General features: G+C 44.1%; 1 protein-coding gene and 1 long non-coding RNA gene across 2 annotated transcripts in view; both read right to left on the bottom strand.

Moving 5' to 3' along the window:
- Positions 1-279, bottom strand: part of FAM117A (family with sequence similarity 117 member A) — a 40,517-nt gene extending 40,238 nt beyond the window's left edge. Inside the window, exon 1 of the mRNA XM_008153723.3 lies at positions 84-279. Within this exon, the coding sequence (XP_008151945.1) occupies positions 84-279 (196 nt within the window). The remainder of the gene's footprint in view (positions 1-83) is intronic.
- A 791-nt stretch (positions 280-1,070) lies between these two features.
- LOC129147478 (uncharacterized) lies at positions 1,071-21,561 on the bottom strand. The gene is made up of 3 exons (XR_008554839.1): positions 21,472-21,561; positions 5,313-5,407; positions 1,071-1,227 (listed from the first exon to the last, which is right to left on the bottom strand). It is a non-coding gene; the product is annotated as an uncharacterized LOC129147478 (long non-coding RNA).
- Positions 21,562-21,564: the final 3 nt, after the last annotated feature.

Raw genomic sequence — 21,564 nt, 5'->3', positions numbered from 1 at the left:
CTTCTTCCCACACCCCTCCCCCCACCACGCGCCCCCCTCCCCCAACGGCTCCTCCCCCGGCACCCGCTCCAGGCCCAGCTCACCTGCGCGGCCACCCCCGTCCCGGCGCTGGTGCGGCTGCTGCAGCTGGAAGGGGACCGTGGCCCTGAGCGGCTGCAGCCCAGCCCGGGGGGAGCCGGCGGGGGCAGGGGGAGAGCAGCCCCGCCGGAGTCCTCCCGACCCTCCGCGCCCCGGCCCCCAGGCACCTCCGCCTCTGCCGCCCGCTGCGGCCCCCGCCATTGCCAGCCCGCCCGCCCGCCTGCCTCGGCCCCACAGCGAGCCCCACACAGCCCCCAACCCCCGTTGCGGCTGCTTATCTGCCCTACGAGGCAGAGACCGGCCCCTTCAACCCAGAGCTCTCATTGGCCTACGGATTCCCAGGCCTCTCCTCCCGACCAATCCTCGGCTTGATCATCCCTTCCCAGAGGATAATTGGTTAATATGCTTAGCGATCCAACCCAAAACCCCACCCCCATTCCACCCCCCGCCTGCTTTTGCATGTCCGAGGGACCACGGATTGGTCTACCCAGAAGAGGGCTGGTTCTCCAGCGCCCCCAATGAGAAGACGCAGAAAAGGGGAGCATCACACCCAGTCCCAGGTAGTATGCAAATACGATGTCACGTGACGTCAGACTGAGCGGGGCGGGACCAGGCGTAAGATGGAATCAGGCATTGAAATCATCATGGGGGGTAGGGAAGAGTGTCAAACTTTCAGCAGTTGAGTGAGCCCTGGCAAGCATTAGGAAAGCGATACCTTAAAAGAGCATTACTTTTAGTTTAATCTAAAAAACATTAGTTTTGAGCCCTCAGGATTTCAGTGCTGCTTTCAACTCCAAAGTATACAAATTAATGCAAAGTTTGCATACATTTGCATGCGATTTGCGTTATATTCGTGCACTTAATGGCTACAGTGCCTCATGTGACACGCACCTTTGTCTTTCTCCACGTTTCCAACTTCGTACTTGGTGTTGGTCCTATCTAAACACACACACACACACACACACACACACACACACTGCTAGCCTGTAAATTAAATTGAGACTGTAAAGAAGCAAAAATTTCTCTTTAGAGTCGTCCATTTCAAGTCTAGCTCAGCAGAGTGGAAGGAACAAAGTGACTGAAAAACTTGCCCAAATTTGCACAGTGACTCCATTCTAAATCCTGGTCTTCTCATTTCAATGCTCTGACCTACAAGTCAAAATGAGAATAGATAGTCCTCAAAGAGAATAACTGCAGTTGTGAAAATCACATTTTAGAATATATATAAAGACATTTGAGAAAGAAAACAGCATTTGAGTCACTATTAAAATTACTCTTCAAAAGAAAAAAATTATTACCCTTGACATTTATTAACCATGTTCTATATACAGAAAAAGCAAAAGACAGTCAACCCTGGATTGTCTGCAGTAAGGGACCATCCAAGTAATTGGACAATTCCCTCCTGATTTATATTTAGCTATGAACTCTAATTTTGATCTTGCTACAAATTTATCTTTCTATTTTTGTTTTTGCTCAGTTTAATGTTAAAATAAAGATATTCCCTGAAGCTATACTAACTAATCAAGGAAGAGGAGGTAATCTGGGAGCATGCTGCAAGGCAAGAAGAGGTCATTCTGGGATTAAATATTGAAACAGATAATACCCAAAGTGGAAATTCAAGAGTTGGCTGGATATTAAAACCAGCCTACATAGACAGAACAAACTGAGGCAATGGAACATCCTGAAGGAAGGTTTTCTTTGACGAGTGTACTCTTGCAAGTTGGAAGGATTTACTTCAAGATCTGACAAGTGAAATCTTTCTTTACTGACTGGGAAATGCTGTATTCCTTTTCCATGAAGAGGACAACTTTACCAGAGGCAGATAGGAAAGAACACAAACTGATGAACTGTTAAAAACTCATTCTTTATAAATTTAACTCAGTTTTTTTAGAAAATCTTCCAATTTAGCCCAGCCAGTGTGGGTCAGTGGTTGAGTGTCAGCCCATGAACTAGAAGGTCAGGGTTCAATTCCAGGTCAGGACACATGTCCAGGGTTTCGGGCTCAATCCCCAGTGGGGGGTGTGCAGGAGGCAGCCAATCGATGTTTCTCTCTCATAGATGTTTCTATCTCTCTATCCCTCTCCCTTCCTCTCTCCAAAATCAATAAAAATATATTTTTAAATCTTCCAATTTATAACATTCCTCAATTCTAATTAGCTCAATGTTTATATTCTAGTATAGCTTCATGACAATCTGGAAAAGAAAAGCATGGATTCTTATTATGGTGCAAGTAGGAAAAAAGGTTAAGTACTTTTGATTCTTAGTTCTTGTCTCTATGAGATCTTATTTGACCACCCTGCCTCACATCTTCATTAATCATAGTAATGGTAGCATCTAACATTCATTGTCCCTTTTTCCATGCCAGGTACATGTTAAGCACTGTACAAACATTATATCATTTAATGCTCATGACCACAACTGTGAGTATTGTTTATTCTTCATTGAGGCTTCAGAAAGAAATAATATGCCCAAGCCTGGCTGGGTAAGAGCATCGTCCTGATATGCCAAGGTTGGGGGTTCAATTGATCCCCAGTCAGGGCACGTACAAGAATCAACCAATAAATGCATAAATAAGTGGAACAACAAGCCTCTCTCTCTCTCTCTCTCTCTCTCTCTCTCCTCTCTCTCTCTCTCTTTCTCTTTCTCTCTCCCCTTCCTCCCCCTCCTTCCCTTCCCCTCTCTTCTAAAATCAATTATTTTTTTAAAAAGAAAAGAAATAACATGCCCAAGGTTACTCCAACATCCTGACTCCAGAGCTGAGCTCCTAATCTCTATTCTTGTAAAACTTTCTTATGAATACAGAAGGCTTACTATTCATATTTTACATAAAGAATGTCCAAAGCTGCACATGTGGCTGATATGTTAAAATTACAGTTGTCTAGTATTTTACAGATCTTACATATATAATCTCATTGAGTTTTCACAATAGGCATACAAGTTAGAAAATGCAGATATTGTCTCTATTTTACAGAATGCTAAGTCACAGAGGCTAGATAACTTGCCTAAGATCACCCACTTAGTAAATGACAAATTCAGGACTTATATCCTAGGTCTTTCAACTCAGATTCAAGTACTTTACCAACCAATACTCAACTTCTAAACCATTGGCCTGCCTGAGAGGATGGGCTAGTTGGTCTCTTGAAATGTTCTTGCCTCACAACTATTCCATTCTAGGAGCCCTCAATATGTAAATTCTCAGGTAGTCTTAGGAGATGCTGAGTGATTTTTAAAAATTTATTCTAGCCCTTACCAATTTGGCTCAGTGGATAGAGCGTTGGCCTATAGACTGAAGGTTCCCAGGTTCGATCTGGTCCAGGGCATGTACCTTGGTTACAGGCACATCCCCAGTGGGGGGTGTGCAGGAGGCCGCTGATTGATGTTTCTCTCTCCTTGATGTTTCTAGCTCTCTATCCCTCTCCCTTCCTCTCTGTAAAAAATCAATAAAATATATTTAAAAAATAAAAATAAATTTATTTTAGAGAGAGGAAGGGGGAGAGAGAGAGGGAGAAATATTAATGTGAGAGAGAAACACTGATCGATCTGTTGCCTCCCATACGCACTTCAACTGGAGATTGAACCCACAACATGGTATGTGCCCTGACTGGGAATCGAACCCACCACCTTTTGGTGAATGGGACAACACTCACCAACTGAACCACACTGGCCAGGGCTGATTTTTTTATTATTATTGTTTGAGCCATACAGTGTATGTTAGAAGTAAAGGCCATGGAATTAAGAATCATGAAATACTTAGGGCAAGTGGTACCCTTTCTTTATACAAGAATCACTGTTGTAAAGATAAAATGGCATATTATTGGATAGCTGCATTCTTCCCTTGGAGAGAAGGGTAATGTGGGTAGTCTCAAGGACATGGGATTTAAATTTTGTTCCAAAGCCAAGTTACGAGGAATTGAGGACCTGGACAGTGGAAGAAGAGCCTGTGGAGGCAGCACAGCTGAAGAATTGGATCTTCTGAGTCCAGAGAGTCCTGGTTCTTCCTGATAAGTTGCTGGCAAAAGACACTAAAGTTGACCTAGCTGAAGGAGTGAGAAGACAGGGAGGCTAGGAGATCCCTGTCCTCTCACTAACCAGGTATCATGTCCAACCAGCTGTCTCTTATTGCTTTCTCTATCACTGATAGCTTCTCCTGGCATGGGCATGATGGGAGGATAAAGACTTCATTCTGAAGATCAACGCCTGTTTCCTCCAATAAAAGAAGCTATAGCTTTGGGAAGGATGTGTATTGCTCAGGGGAGATGCCTTGCCTTAAAAAGCATCTTTTAGCTTATAAGAAACCTGTGTCACCATCCCGTCATACTTATCAACACAACTGTCATTAATTTACTCATCACAAAGTTAGTGAAATGACCAATATGTGCCAGACACAGAACTAAGCGTTAGTTAATCATGTTCAGAGGCATGCTCTCTACCCTGGGAGTTCACAGCCCAGCAAGCCTTGAAGCCTGTTTGCAGAAGTGGTACTGGGCTAGAAGCTATTCTGATTGAGACATGACCTGGTTCCTGTTTTCAGGGACTTTGGGTCACAGGCAGGCACCCATAAACATCAGAAGTGGAGGATTGCATATACCAATAAATAGTTTTTCATCTATAGAATTACTTGCCTCAGAGGGTTCCAATAGCAAATGCTTACTTAGTCCCTTGATCCCAGCCTGCTCTTCGGATGTCCACAGATGTCACAATAAATGAGTATTCAAGGAATTGGAGTTATTTTCTCTACAGGTGTGTGTCAGAGGTATAGCCACTCCCCAAGCAGTACCTATAAGCCCCAAGGGTCTTAAAAGCCGTAGAAGTCTGAGGGACTACCAAGGGTGAAAGGCTATATGGAGTGCTGGAAGCTCAGAGGGTCAGCAGGGAAGCCTTATCCTCCTGGCTACTGAATTAAAAGAAGTCTAGGGTTGTCAGAGCCAAGAGAAGTTTTCCAGGTCTGAAGGAACCGGTCCTACTTCCAGGGCACCTTGACCCTCACTCTGTGCATTTATGGCACAATAACTAAACAAGAATGGGAATTCCAAATCATCATTTTACCCCCCAAAATCTGATACTCAGTAGCAATTGTTCAGCAGAGAATAAAGAAGTTCTGATATTCCTTGATACCTGGGGGACTGGACTTCTTGGTAAATGTCTAAGTGCTTACGTCTTTGGCCCCCAGGGTTCCAGAATAATAAAACAGAAAATAAGATGACGCAGACACACAGTGTCTCTTTCCGACCTACCTCCTTTCTTCAGCTTCTGTCTGAAATGTCAGGCCTCGATCCTCAGGGAATGAGATCCTGAGGAAATGGGGTCAGAACTGAAGGAGCAGAGCAGCCTGAGAGGGATTGGGAAGGAGGGTTGAGGGAATGAATGAGGTTATGGGAACAGAGTAGGGAGGGGGGCCTAGGCCTAAACAACTCTCCCACTCTGGTGACCTCCCTCTCTATCCCTTCCCTCTGACTCCCAAGGTAACCAGATGGCCTGGATTTTGACCTTCGGGACCTTGTCTGACACATTTTTCCCTTGCTGTGGCCCACCACCACTTTCTGTCCTCTGGCTTAGTTATCTCACTTGTTCGTTTTCCTTCATTCTGACTGGATGGCATTTACTCCTTAACTCTTCTTTTCCTCTCTTTTGGTGGGAATCGAATTTTCTTGCTAAACTGTAGCCTTTTTATTTTTTAATTTTTTAAGATATATTTTTATTGATTTCAGAGAGGAAGGTAGAAGGAGAGAGAGATAGAAACATCCATGATGATGGAGAATCATGGATTGGCTGCCTCCTGCAAGTCCCCCACTGGGAATCGAAGCCCTATAACCCGGGGATGTGCCCTTGACCAGAATTGAACCTGGGACCTTTCAGTTCTCAGGCCGACACTCTACCCACTGAGCCAAGCCGGCCACGGCATGCAGCCTTTTTAAAATTAAGATTCCTCATCCTTGGCAATAAAGGAGCTGGCAAAAGTTTTAAAACAGGTAAAGAGTAACCGTGGAATCTGAGATATCAACATTTTGGAATACCGGACCTAGTGGCACATTCTGTGAAAAATAACGAAAGTTGTATTTTTTATAAGCATTGGAATAGACATTAGAGACTATATATGATCTAGTCCCCTTATTTTACAGATAGAGAAATGGATGCCCAGACAAGGCAAGGACTTGCCAGAGGTCACTCGGCAAATCAGAGGCAGGGCAGGGGACCAGGGTTCCTTCATCCCATTCAGAGTTGCCTCAAAACATAAATAACTTTTAAGAGAATTTAGATGGAGTACTATTCAACAATAAAATGAGACAAACTACTGATATATTCTACAATGTGGATGGGCCTTAAAAATATTATGCTAAGTGAAAGAGGCCAGATGCAAAAGACCACATATTGTGTGATTCTGTTTATATGAAATGTCCAGAAAAGTCAAATTTATAGAGACAGAAAGTAGATCAGGTGAGGCCTCGCGCACCTAGCTCCGGGTGAGGCCACGCGCCCCTGGGTCTGGGAGAGGCCACGCGCCCCTGGGTCTGGGTGAGGCCACGTGCCCCTGAGTCCGGGTGAAGCCGTGCCCCTGGGTCCGGCTGAGACCAAACCAGAGGGAGTCAGACCTCCGTTACCACCATTTGTCCACCATCCAGAGCTGAGGGGTCAGTGCTGACATGTACACATAAGGAACTGGTGGACATTGAAATTGGGTCTCTAAAGAACTGTTGGTCCAAAAAGAAACTCACTACAGACTGATTCATTTGCCTGTCAGCATAACTATTATTGCTCGTCTCACATTCAGTTCTTATAAGTATATCTCTAGTGACACATGATCTCGCTCATCTAGGGGAAATGATGAACAACATAGACTGATGAACAAGAACAGAACCAGAAACAAGGAGGCATCGATCGGACTATCGGGCCTCAGAGGGAGGGTAGAGAAGGGTGGGAGGAGGGGGAGAGATCAACCAAAGGACTTGTGTGCATGCATATGAGCCTATCCAACGGTTAAGTTCAACAGGGGGTTGGGGCATCCGTGGGGAGGGGTGTGGGATGGGAATGGGGGGATGAGGACAAATATGTGACACCTTAATCAATAAAGAAATTAAAAAAAAAAAGAAAGTAGATCAATCGTTATCCAGGGTTGGGAAGGGGAGCAGGGATTACCTGCAAAGAAGCACAATGAAACTTGTGGGGGTGATAGAAATTATCTAAAACTGGAATGTGGTGATGATTGCACAACTCTATACATGTACTAAAAACCATGTATAATAATTAATTTTATGGTATGTAACTTATACCTCATTAAGGTGTTTCCAAAAAAAAAGGATTTAGATATGCTTATGAACAAGAGATCTATGGTGGATGGCAGACCCTGCTAATCTTTTAAGGGATTGTCTCAGGAAACAAATGTCCCTACACCCATGACATCCCTAAAAGGTCACTGTACAAGATGTAAGATTTGGCTTTTTGGCCTATGGAATACCAGGCTGGCATTTTTCAGTTTTTAAAACTATCCTCCTCTCTAAAATATATGTTTTCCTGAGGAGAACAGGTGTCTTGGTCATCACTCTAACTACTACACCTAGCTCACTGTGACCAGCATGCAGATGTTGCTTCACAAAAAAATTCATTAAACTCAAATTCTGCTGCATCATGTGATTATGGGTACCTCAGGGGACCATCTGGTTTCTAGAGCAGTGCCTTGGTGGGAACAGTTTGCATCCCCCACTCCCGACTTTCTGAGGCCCACTGAGAGATCAAAGTCTTTGGAGAGGGGAGTTGGTTTATATACATCCCAGGAGACTGCATATAAACCAAAAGGCCCATTTGTCTCAGCCCCTTTTAGACTCCCTCTTCTCCACCACTGTTCCCACTTACCTTCTTCAAGTTGGCCTCAACAATATAATTACCCCGAAGGCAAATAAGCTACAATATTCTAAACATTCTCCATCTGATTCCAGTCCCTCTCCCTTCCTCTCACACTGTACACCAAATCAGACAGCAAGTATCATTCCAATTTCAAAACTATTACAAATATAACAGAAGGGACAAGCGGCTTGAAAATTGGTCTGTAGTCTGATTTCCTTTAGATCCAGGACACAGACTCCAGAGCTCTTTTCAGAGCCAAAAATATTATCTCTAAAGGGCTTTTGTAATAATAGATAACTGCAAAATATCACCACAGGTTCTTCCTCCGTTTTATTTCTGTGCCTTGGTTTATGAACTTTCCCTCTCCCTGCAATTCCATCTTCCACCATCTGCTTCAATTTCCAATTAGATCTCACTTTCTCCAAACGTTCCTCAATTGACCTTATGAGATACTGATGATTCCCTAGGGACTCAGGTGTTCAATTTGTAGCACAATATATGAGTACTAGCTTATGGGTAGCTTTATCATTTCTGCTATGTCGCTTTATATCTGTTGGTCTTTTCTTCCCAATTCTGAGCAAAGAGATCCATTTATTCTGGTATTTCTTGTCAGCAACTAGTGCAAACCACTGCATCCGGCAGTGTTGAATCAATGTTAGTTAAATATTTGACTGTTTCTCCAACTAATGTTTCTGACCACTCCTAAAAGTTGAGGCTAAAAGTCCTGCAGACTGAAAGCAGGGAAGGCTCCAGGTTTTGTGAGTAAAAAAATTATAGTTAGGTACGAGGGCTTGGAAGGGTTCTGTGCAACTAAGAGGCTCTGACACTTAAGTTTCATTATCTTCATTGTAAATCTGTTTCTAACTGAAAGAATGAAGCCTGGTTACATCCCATCCAACTCTTCAACCCTGATTGAATCGTCTATTCCTGGTTTCTCTAGTGGATATCCTATACTCAACACATCTATTCAATGGCTCTGGCTTGACAAAATGGCCTTGGTAGCCAAGTCTATCTAATGAAAAAGTCTCAAAGGGCTGGATTGACATTCCTCCCACTTAATAACTTGGTGCCACATAAAATATTGGCCCTTTCAAAGCAGGAGGTTTCTCCTGTTATGCATGGTGGAGGGCAAAGACCTTGTACCCAATTCTGGAAGCCCCTGATGGTTTAAAGCCTCAAGGAATTATGTTGTTGTGCAGCAGAAGAGCCTGGAATGTTCCAGTACATTCCACTAGTGGCCTCTGTGACCCCTGCTTCTATTCAACTTGGGCAAAGGCCTGGTAGTCTACAAAGTGGCCTGTATTCTGCTGGGGTAGGAAGCAGCTTGGACATGCTTCTTCCATGCCACTCTGATAAAATCACACAAGTTGGCACCTTCTCTGGAAGTCCCACCCAACAGCTGCATCCAATTCTCTGACCGCCTGGATATTTGCCCAGAATGTCAAGCCAGGGTTTAGATACCAACCCTATCAATTTCTTGGCTCTATATACCCAGTTTTGTTTTTTTTTTTTAATATATTTTATTGATTTTTTTTACAGAGAGGAAGGGAGAGGGATAGAGAGCTAGAAACATCGATTAGAGAGAAACATTGATCAGCTGCCTCCTGCACACCCTCAACTGGGGATGTGCCCACAACCAAGGTACATGCCCTTGACCGGAATCGAACCTGGGACCCTTCAGTCCGCAGGCCGATGCTCTATCCACTGAGCCAAACCAGTTAGGGCTCTATATACCCAGTTCTGAATTCTTCCCCAAACAGACTAGAAATCCGGGATTCCTGAACCAGTGGTATGTCTGCATTCTTCAGAATGCCCAAGGAGCCTGTACCACCTATAGAGACAGAAACCTCAGGGCTAGGAAGGAAGGAAGGAATATAATCAGGATGCTACAGACCATCTGCCCCTGCTACACAGCATAGAAGAAAACTTCTACTTACTGGGCAGTTACTATAGGCTACACAATTTGCACACATCATCTCATTTGATCCTCAGTCATAGTTATTATACCCTATTTTGTGGATATAATTATTCCCATTTCACAGGCAAGAAAACTGAGGCCCAGAATGGTTAGGAAACCTGTTAAAGGTTATATAGCTAGGGGTGACCTGCCTTCACCTCTACTGTGTATGACCACAACTGGAGGTGGAGTGGGGGTCAGTGGACTAGGTGAGGGGGATGCAGATCTTGAGGTTCACTCCTTACCCAGAGATTAAAGGTCAGAGATAGGAATATAGGCCAGACTAGTCATGCTATAACTTACTCCCCTGTCTCCCGGTCACTCCCTCGGCTCTAAACTCTCTAGAACTCTAACTTTGTTTATATGGCAGGGGAGCAGTGCTCAGAAATCATGGAGGTGAGTCTGGCAGGTTCCAGCTGTTCCTGTTGTGTGAGTCAAACTTTTTTTTTTTAAACTTCTCCTTGGCAAAAACATGTCTGTCCTTCAGTGGACTAGCTAGCCTAGGACCAAATCCATTCCTTTTCTCCAAGCTTCCTATCTCCAGGGAGGGAAAAGAGAGAGGGAGAGATGGGGAAGTTGGGGGATTTCCATTAAGAAGAAACCAGAGAAGATTAAAGGAGGCAGAAGGGTGGTGCTGCCCTTTAAGAAAGCCTGCCAGAGCTCTGGAGCTGGGACTCTTAAGAAACTTCTGCCGTGTGCCAGGTAAAGTGAGAAAGCCCTTCGTGGGGTCAGAAGAGGAGGCCCTAGGGAAGACTTGGCAGAAGCGGGGAAGGAGGTAAGAATCTATCCAGGACTGAAAGTGTGTGTTTAATTCTGAAACCTCCAAAATAAAAATAGTAAAGGGGGTGCTCTCCCTCCAGGGAGCATGCCCATGCTCCCTTCTCTCCTCCCCCTACTCCCCCCCCCCCCCCCCGCCAGGAATGTTACCATTAGCTTCCTCACTCCCAAGCTCCAAGGGCCCTTCCCTTACCTTCATAACTTGTTTCCTAAGCCCATTTCTTCTAGGAATTACTTTTTCTACCTATGTAATTTACCAAATAAATGTTCTCTTACCAAAAATAAAAATAAAGGGACTCACCCCTTGACTTTGTCTCCCCACCTCTGGGATGGGGCAGCCAAGTAAGGGGAACTCTTGCTGGACCATGCTCTCCATTGCCAGCAAACTCTGGCTGCACTGCCTGCCCAGCCTGCCAGAGCACTGCTGGAAAGAGTGAGCCACCACTGTGTTTGGTTGATAAATGATGGGCACCCCTGCCTGCTGCCCATTCTCTCTTTTCTCCCTGCTTAGTTTGCAGTCTTCTGGCTGACAGGGAGCTCTGGAGCAGGGGTGGGGGCAGAAGGGTCCTACAGACAGTATTTAATACTCAGTGATTTATGGCAGCTGGAAGGGAAGGAGGGGAAGCCAGAGAGGGGAAGCCCCTGGGACTAGTTTCCATGACGCATCAGCACACGATTGACAAGAGTCAAAAGTATTTTCTTGATGTCTGTGCCTTCAGGCCCAGCTTTGGGACAAGATACAGCCCTCATCTCTCCTGGGGCCCAAGATTCTAATGCCATATAGGATGAGACCAGCAGAACTAGCTGGAATGAGGTGAATAAACATACATCCAAATCCTTATCCTTTTCTTTAAGCCCCACACTGCTGGGAGAGGGAAGAAATAAGTGAGGTCAAGCAGCTCAATGGCTGTTTTTGGAGGATTTATTTTTTTAATGTACAAGAATTCTTTTGAACCCTCCATGGTTCCAAGAAAAACTATTGGAAATGTCCCTGCTTCAGGGGCCAGGGGGTTAAGTGCCAGGGATGGAAGGCTAAATGCCAGGGGTGCTGGTTGCAGGGATTCTTGGGACTGGGGCTAATGGCCTCCCTGCTGTGGACTCAGGAATACCAGGCCCAGGCTCTGGTTGCCCTGAGAGATGCAGCCATTTTTACTTCTGATTGAAGGGCACCACCTTCTGGGATTTTCCCTTTTCTGGTGAAAAACAGAGTAGAATAGGCCCAAAGGACCAAGAGTCTGGAGGGCACTGAAGGAGATAACAATGTGAAGTAGGGTGAGACCAATGTTTTATGTAGTTTAGAATTTGAGCCCCGCTGGTGGAAAGATGTATTTTGTGGGAGTCTATGGTAATTGCCTTTCACAAGGATGATCTCAAAAGGTCAAGGGATGGGCCTTGAATAGCCCTAATGCCCCTGAAACAGTCTATTGTATAACTATTGTCTATACATGTAAAGGAAACCTTCTTGACCCTATTCATACTTTTTTTTTTTTTTTGCCTCTGAGGTTTCCCCAAGTGAATAATTGCATACTACTTATCCCCAGAACCAGTCTACCTCCTTTAAGCTTCAGCAACAAAATAGTTCAAGCATTTCTTAAGCTCCTACTATGTGCCAGGCATCATGTGAGGTGCTGTGGATATAGAGGAGACCATGTATTATTCATCTCTATATCCACAGTACCTCACATGATGCCTGGCACATAGTAGGAGAAAAAGAACATGGGGAAAGAACATTCCAGGCAGAGTAAAGAATGTGTGCAAAGGTCCTGAGGTGGAAGGAACCAGCGCACTCATAGGGACTTGCAGGAAGGCCAATCAGGCTGCAGCACAGAGAATGAGGTTGTGTGGCATGGGCTGGAGAGTTAACCTGAGGACAGACCACGTGGGACACTGCAGGCCCAGTATGAATTTCAGTCTGTATCCAGAAGCACATGGAATAAAAGTATTTACAGAAGAGCAGATAATGGCTCTTTCCCAGATTACTAATGCTGCTTATACTTGTCTGGAAGGAGAACAATAACAACAGTCTGAAGTGCTAGGAACTTCCCCAGTGTCCTTGCATGGTGTGGCTCTGTCTGGCTGGCACTGGGAAGGCCCAAAATTGATGAGCCAAACTCAGCCTTGCAGCCTTCAGGGGAGGGATGGCCCCTGCCAGTGTGGACAGAGGGGTAGGGGTGGAGGATGGGTGGAGTGCTTTGCCTGAGGTATCAGCTCCACAGTGACATTTGGAACAGCCCCAAGACTATGGCTCTTGTTCCTAGATAACTCTATCATGTGTACCCCTATTTAAATGGTCTGCTCACCCTACCGCCCTTCCTATAGCAGCTGTGCTCCCCACCCAATCTGGGGAAGGCGCTTGGATAAGAACTCTGACTCTGCCCAGAACCTGAGGTCTTGACCTGCTGAGTTCAGGTCTCTGTACTGCCTGGAACCATGTATCCTATATAATTCTATATAATAAAAGGGTAATATACAAATTGACCCTAATGGCAGAACTGGGAATGACCTGTTGCTATGACGTGCACTGACCACCAGGGGGCAGACTCTTAACACAGGAGCTGCCCCCTGGTGGTCAGTGCACTCCCACAGGGGGAGCTCAGCTCAGCTGACAGCTGGAGTGCAGTGGCGGTGGCGGGAGCCTCTCCCGCCTCCTCTGCAGCCTAAGCCACAGTCAGGCATCCCCCGAGGGCTCCTAGGCTGCTAGAGGGATGTCTGACTGCCAGCTTAGGCCCTATCCCCTGGAGAGCAGGCCTAAACCGGCAGGTGGACATGCCCCAAGGGTCGTGGACTGAGGGACTCCCCTCCTGGCCGAGTGCACGAATTTTCGTGCACCAGGCCTCTAGTATTTACATATTCTTGATAGTTTTCCAGAGGTATTAATGGAAACCATGGAAGAAGAGGGTTATGATGGTTGGACTCAGCTTTTCTGAAGACCTCTCTTTGCTTCTTAGTCCTATCTTTGGAGAATGTGGTTTGGTATAGTGACATCTACTGGCAAGGCTAGGCAGGTAAGAAAATGACCAGATGCCTACTCATCCTCCAGTCATTTCCAGACTAGTAGGAAAATCATTCTTAACCCCTGAGATAGGTTGAGGTTAGTAACCTCATTTGGTTAGAGCAAGACTAAGAAGTCCAAGGTTGTGGATTTGGACCATGTATATGTGTTGGTTTGCCTTAAATAGAGAAATGTTTTTCTTAGTTATAGCTTGCATCCCTCACCTTGGCCAGTTGATTCACATCTGGGTACGGTTGTTATAAGGGAGACTGGGTAAGCATTGTAACTGACTCAGAGGAACCTGTTCCTAGCTGCCATTCCTGGGAAAGTATTTCCCAAAAAATAAAATGACCCACAGTTTATAAATGGCAGCATACAGGGTCATTTTTCATCCTCCTAAAGTTGGCTGGTCTGGGAAATGTTGTTTTTCTGGGACTCAATTCCTCCCAGGAAAAAAAGTGTCTACAGAACCATATTCAGGTTTTCTATAGTGAGTAAGAGTGAGTACAGCGTTAAAAGTGGCCTCTTACCCTGGCTGGTGTGGCTCAGTTGACTGAGTGCCCTATTGTGCACCAAAGGGTCGTGGGTTCGATTGCTGGTTTGATTCCCAGTCAGGGCACATACCCAGTTTACAGAGATCAATGTTTCTCTCTCTCACATCGATGTTTCTCTCTCCCTCTTCCTTCCGCTCTCTCTCAAATCAATAAAAATAGCCCTGTTAGTGTTGCTCAGTCGTTAGGGTGTCATCTGAGCACAGAAGGGATACAGATTGGTCTGGGCCCTGGTTGGGGTGTGTGCAGGAGACAACCAATCGATGTGTCTCACGTCTATGTTTTTCTTTCTCTCTCCCCCTCCCTCCCTTCTACTTTCTCTAAAAAGCAATGGAAAAGATATCCTCGCATGAAGATTAACAAAAATAAATAAAAATATATTTAAAAAATAAAAAAATAAAGTGGCCCCTCAACTCTTGCTGAGATCAGACAATAACCTGCTCCTCACTATATCACCCATGTCATCTACACATTTTATTCACAATCTCATTCTATTTCTCAACAGATTGCATATTGACAAAGAGTTTACCACCATAGGTAACTGCAAAGCCAGAGTGAAAGTGAGGAGAAAATACTAGAGAAATAATTATGAAGCAAATGTTCTGCCTTGTTAATAACACTGACTCTGTAACTGAACTGTATGTTACAAAGCATCATTCTTTCTCTTTCTCATTCAAACTTAAAAGTCATTAGACCCCAGTAGGAATAAGATTTCACAGAAGAGGAAACAAAACTAGTAAATAAACACATGGAAGATTGAAATATAACCTAACTAGAAGCAAAATCAAAAGCACATTTGAGGTGCGGTTTTCATTTTTACTAAAATTGCAAGGTTTTATTAAGTGGTAACACTGAGTTCTGGGAACAATGTCTTAAACTTGGCACCCTTACACAATGGTGGTGCCACTTTAAATGTGGGCAAATCTTTGGGGAAAGAAATAAAGCAATATATAAGAAGTATAGATGTATGCAAGACCCTCAAATAACCCCTTATAGGGGAATGAGAGTCCATTATGCCACAGTACCATAAGGTAATGTTACACAGTGATTACAATGACAATTATGAAGACTTTTGGAGAAACATGGGAAATGCTGAGAACATATAAAAACTATGAAATTTAATGTAAACAATGAATGTATCTATACAAAAACATGCACACATAATAAAATGTATGCATGTGGAGAAAAACTGGAAGGCTATATGTAAAAAATAAAAATAGCGCTGTGTGCCGAGACCGGTTTGGCTCAGTGGATAGAGCGTCGGCCTGCGGACTCAAGGGTCCCAAGTTCGATTCCGGTCAAGGGCATGTACCTTGGTTGCGGGCACATCCCCAGTTAAAAGTGGCCTCTTACCACTTTTGGGGTGTGCAAGAGGCAGCTGATCGATGTTTCTAAACTCTCTATCCCTCTCTCTTTCTCTCTGTAAAAAATCAATAAAATATATTTAAAAAAAATAGCGCTGTGACAGCAGTGAGATTAAGAATGTCTTATTTTCTCAAAAAATGTACTTAGTCAACATCTACAGGCAGCTTATGCAACTCAATAAGAGGAAGATAAATGATCCAATAAAAAAATGGGCAACAGACCTAAACAGAATATTTTCAAAAGAAGACAGAAGGAAGGCCAAGAGACACATGAAAACATGTTCAAAGTCATTTATTATCCGAGAGATGCAAATCAAAACAACAATGAGGTACCATCTCACACCTGTCAGAATGGCTATCATCAACAAATCAACAAACAACAAGTGTTGGCGAGGATGCGGAGAAAAAGGAACCCTCGTGCACTGCTGGTGGGAATGCAGACTGGTGCAGCCACTGTGGAGAACAGTATGGAGTTTCCTCAAAAAACTGAAAATGGAACTCCCATTTGACCCAGTAATCCCACTCCTGGGAATATATCCGAAGAAACTAGAAAAACCAATCAGAAAGGATATATGCACCCCTATGTTCATAGCAGCACAATTTACAATAGCTAAGATTTGGAAACAGCCTAGGTGCCCGTCAGCAGATGAGTGGATCGGAAAACTGTGGTACATCTACACAATGGAATACTATGCTGCCATAAAAAAGAAGGAATTCTCATCATTTGCAGAAACCTGGATGGAATTGGAGAACATTATGCTAAGTGAAATAAGCCAGTCAATGAAAGAAAAATACCACATGATCTCACTCATTTAGGGATAGTAAAGAACATTATAAAGTGGTGAACAAAAAGATAGATACAGAGACAGTAAAGCATCAAACAGACTTTCAAAGTACAGGGGGAAAGTTTGGGAAAGGTGGGGGAGTTATGAAATCAAACGAAGGACTTGTATGCATGCATATAAGCATAAACAATGGACGCAAAACTCTGGGGGGGGGAGGGCATGTGTGGGTGTGGGGTGGGGGGGTAATAGTAAGATATGTACACATATAATACCTCAATAAAAATATTTAAAAAAAAAATGTACTTAGTGTTGCCCTAGCTGATTTGGCTCAGTGGATAGAGTGTTGGCCTGTGGACTGAAGGGTCTGGGATTCCATTCCAGTCAAGGGCAGATGCCCGGGTTGTGGGCTCAATCCCCAGTAGGGGGCGTGCAGGAGGCAGCCGATCAATGATATTCTCTCATCATTGATGTTTCTCTCTCTCCCTTTCCCTTCCTCTCTGAAATCAATAAAAAAAATATTTTAAAAAATTTATTTAGTGTTATTATCCTGGGTTCGAATATTTGAAAAGGTGGATGGGGTTGGGGCAGGTGAAAATCCTGCAGCCCCCTCCTATACATCCTTTGTCCTAAAATTGCCAGTTTAGGAGGGGAAGGACCATGTCTGTTTATTCACAGTATGCACTCGGCTCTCAGCCCAATGCCTAGCACTTATCAGATGCTCAATAAATATTTGTTGAATGAATAAATGAAAATGCCTGAAGTCTAAAAAGTCTCAACCCATGATGACTGGGTACATTCCATCCTGGGGAATAAAGAGAAATTTGGTTTTGTTGGAATTAAAAAAATGAAGGCCCATCCATAATGGCAATTCCCTGGTCTTCTTGATAAGTGAATTTGGGAATGAAGAACCCAGAGAGAAACAGTCTGTTAAAGCAAACCCAATTACCACCCAGGAACATATGTTGCCCTGAGGCCTCTGCTGCCATAACAACATCATGTAACTATAACTACAGCCCTGGAGGGCTTTGGCCCTGTCAAATATGGAAAAAGATGTCTTCATCATAGCACAGCTTTGTGTTCAGACTGACTTCCCAAGGGAGCTTGGATCAGGGAAGGGAGGTAGATAAGTGGAGGAAGAGGGGGAGATGAAGGGCATGAGAACTGCTATTGAATCAGGAACAGTGATTTTTTTTTATAGCCATTTTCAAAATGTGGTAATTTGACTGTTTCATTTTGGTGGTTATTTATAACCCCAGCTGCAGAGGTGGGGAGCTGTGCCTGAGCCTGCGGGGATCTGTCCAACACCTTCACCCAGGGTGGGGCTGGGAGTAGGTGGTGGGTAAGGGTGATACAAGAACCAAATGAACAAGTGTCCAAACAGGTAAGAGAAATTTCAGGCCATTTCCAGCAGGAGTAAAACAAGGAAGGACCATTAGTGTTTGTGCTGACTCTATTTTTAAGGCAGCTCAAAAGTGAAAAAATTTTAATACGAATTATGATCACATTAGCAACCTCTGAGATTCTCCCAAAGGGATAAAGACAAGGCCAATACTTGTCCTCAGAAGTTATAAGATTGGCCTGGCTATACTAACATTGTCCCACAGGGTCAAGGCACACTTCCCCACCTTACAGGACAGTTATCTGCACACCGAGGAAACTGCTGTGCCTAACCCCTCCTAGGCACATCACTGGTTTAAAAAGAGGCTTAGAGGAGAGAGAATGGCTAAGTTTCCTAACTGAGCCAACACCTGGCAGTGGCTACCCCATTTACTGAGCTCTTTTAGATGCCAGGCAGGAAGGGAGAAGCTAGAGACAGTGTGGCCGGCCAGGCAAGGCTCCCAACCTCCAGGAGCTCTTGGGCCTTTGAAGCAAACAATGGAACAACTACACTTTGTATTTGAAATCTGGTACCTATCATTTTACTGGCAAGGGGAACATTTTAAAGAAAATTGAGGATTCTTTTAGGGAATTCACAAATATAGCTGATAAGATACAGTTATAAGAAAGAAAATGAACAAGGACATACTCAAAAGACTACCCTGCCCTGTTCAGTTCTTCCTCAATTCTGGGTAAGATTATTACAGCATTGTTATAACCAGTCTTCCTGCCTTGGGTCTCCCTGCCACTCTGCTCAGTCCCCCTCACAACCTCCAGAGATCTTTAAAGTGCAAATTTGATCTCAGGACTTCCCTGCTTAAGTCCTTCAGACATTTCCCATTACTTCCAGGCCAGGTCCTTAGCAGGGTGTTCAGGGCTCTGCATGAATTGGTTCCCCCAACCATTCCTGGCTCTTGTTTAGGCAACCACCCTTACTCCATCATGTCGTAAGTCACCCCGTACATAATGCTGCTCCATACCTCTACACTTTTACACATACTGTTCCTGTTGCATGGAAAGCCTTATTCTCTTTGTCCACTGGCCAATTTATTTGTCCCATGAAATTCCACTCTTATTTAACCTGTTCTATAAATTCCTTCCTAAACTCTCCAGATAAAACACTCCACTTCCTCCTCTGTACCACTTCTGAACCTTGCCCATCCTTCTATTTTCCCATTGGTATTTTGGAACAATGACCTTACTGGCCTGGGGAAACAGTGTCTTCTCCATATTGGTGTGACTCCGTGCCTGGTATATAGTGCCTGGGTAAGCATTCTGTCTCTTGAGCAGAAGTGAAGGTGAACAGACAAGAGCAAATAACTACTGAGACCATGTAAAGATACATTCACAAACACTAAGATGTTATAGCCATGATTAGGATGACTAGAATTATGAATGTCAGTAACGACAACCATTGCAATGCATGGCGGTAATCCTTTAATCCTTACAACAACCCTGTGAGGTGGCTATTAGTGTCTCTCCTTCACAGATGAGAAAACTGAGGCACAGATAAATTTTAAAACTTATGCAAGAGCAATGCAGATAGAGCTAAAATTCAAATCCAGACCTGACATCAAAGCCCTGTACTAGACACCAATAGAGCTGATGAACAAAATAAGTAGGAGTTATGTGTTCCCATTGTTTGGGAAGGAGAGAGGGGAACTGCTATCAAATTGTATAAGGAACAGTATGGGTATAGCAGTAAATGCAAAATCACATACCTCTATGCCCTACGACCTCAGCAATACTAAATCAGGAAAGACTTTCTGAAGAAAGTAAATTTTAAAGAAGACTGGATGTATCAAGGCAGGAAGAACAGCAGAGCTACCTTTGTGAAGTCTGGCAGATGAGGATGGGCAGGAGGGCAACTGTTCAAGGGCTTTGAAACCAACAGCAGTTCCTGCTTCAAGAGCTGATTGAGTCATGACGAAAATGACACTCAAAGTAAACGTGTTGGTTCAAAAAAAGAAAGAAAAACGCTCTCGGGATCCCTCTTTGCCCATTCTAAATATACCTCGCTATTCCACTTTCATCTTAAGTACACATTTTCCTTATGATTATATTTCTATCCTAGTGGTGTTAGTTTTTTCATCTTTCTGCCAGAGTTTACACTTCCCAAGGACAAGAACCGTGTCTAAATGGAACTGTAAACTCTTTTAGTGTTAGCTGCAGTGTTTGAAAACCCAATGTAAGAGATTAATTAATGTTGAACATTTGTAATGCTGGTATTTGTATGATGAATGGTGAAGTCAGGACAAGATCTTATTCTAAAATATTAACTTCACCATCTTGGAGCGCTCTACATTCAGACTATAAAACAGGCAACACATTCCGCTTGACTAGAAAGCATTTACTGTGGGTAGAGCATGGTCTGGGCACTACTAAGGATGGTATGAAAGAATTGAGCTATGTTCTTTTTTATTGGGGGTGGGGGGTTGGTTAAACTCTTATTCATCACTGATTAATTGTAACTTTTCCCTCTTTTTTTGAGCTATGTTCTTAACCTAAGAGCTCCTGACCACTAGTTGGGGAGCCCGACATCCAAGAGTAACCTCAAAACACACCAGTAAGTGCAAAATAACAGTAATTGTATGAAATTAAATGCTTAAGTGCTAGGGCTACCCTTGAAGAAACTCGAGCCCCTTTCCATATAAGTTTTTATGTGCAGTTCAACCTAAGTAGGTTATTCAGAGGTATTTATGCTAAACACTAACAGCTAAATATTAAATACTAAAAGCTGCCGGTGTTAATACCGGCCCAGGATATCCCCAAGGAGAGGGCTGGCTGAGGGTCTGGAACTTTTAACTCTTTAGAGTCCTCTGTTTAGCACACCAATGAGATGTTTCCCTTGTTGCTCTGTTCTTCAGCTCTGCACCTGGGGGAAACTGGGGTCCAAGTTCCTAAATTAATGACTGAGCTTGCCTACGTTCCGCCCAATCGCTCTCGGCCAAGCTTCGGTCCTCTCAAGGCTTTTCCTCCAGCGAGTTTAAATCCTCGACGCCAGCTCTCCCTTCCCAGCCTTGTCTATGGCTCTTCTTCCAGCCCTATATCCTTGATCAACTTCTTCCTTGCCCCTCTCAAAGCAGGCCCTATTATTTAAACATCCATCCTTTTTGTTTGTTTGTTTTTTTTAGCTCCAGCTTCACTAAAAAGATTCCTTCTTCTGATTCCCTCCCCCAACTCCTGGCTCAAGCTTCTGATTTCCAGGGATCACTTGGGTTAAAGTGGGGTTCATTGCTTCTCCGATTCTGGTACGGCACCCCCACCCCCACCTCACCCAGGCCTCTTAAACTCTTACAGAATGGGGGAAGGAGGTGGGTGCTCACCACAAAGCTAAATTGGGAATTCTCTGGAGCTACAGCTCCTGAAGAATGAAATGGTTCTGCCTCCTCCCCGCGACCTGAATGACTTAACTCACTTGCTGTTCGCTAAAGGCAAGGACAATGTCTCCTTTACCAGACAAGAAACTTCCTGATTTTATGGGCGCTGCCCTTTCGTTTCTTCTACAAAGCCTTCATTCCCACCACGTGGAGAAGACAGGATGGCTCTTAAAATATATTTTTTTTCTGCAAAGTATCCATTCTCAACTTTTGAGTTTATAGGATAAACGGAAACGTCCTTCAGCCAGCTAGGCCAAGAAGGGGTTAAATATCAACAACCTGATGAATTCTGGGGGTTTCCTTCCTCGACTTCAGAAATCACAGCTACCGGGAAAGGAAATTTTGCCCAAGGTAAAGATGAGAACCATTACCTTCAACTGTCAGGCTTCAGCCCCACACAAGAATGGCTACCCACGCCCACACAAAAGGGTGCCGTTCCCCTAAGTAAAAATGGCTGGCCCCGG

The sequence above is a fragment of the Eptesicus fuscus genome, chromosome 20, assembly GCF_027574615.1.
Source record: "Eptesicus fuscus isolate TK198812 chromosome 20, DD_ASM_mEF_20220401, whole genome shotgun sequence".
Taxonomy (NCBI): domain Eukaryota; kingdom Metazoa; phylum Chordata; class Mammalia; order Chiroptera; family Vespertilionidae; genus Eptesicus; species Eptesicus fuscus.
Note: the sequence above shows the minus strand (reverse complement) of the source record. Positions and strands in the feature narration are given on the sequence as shown.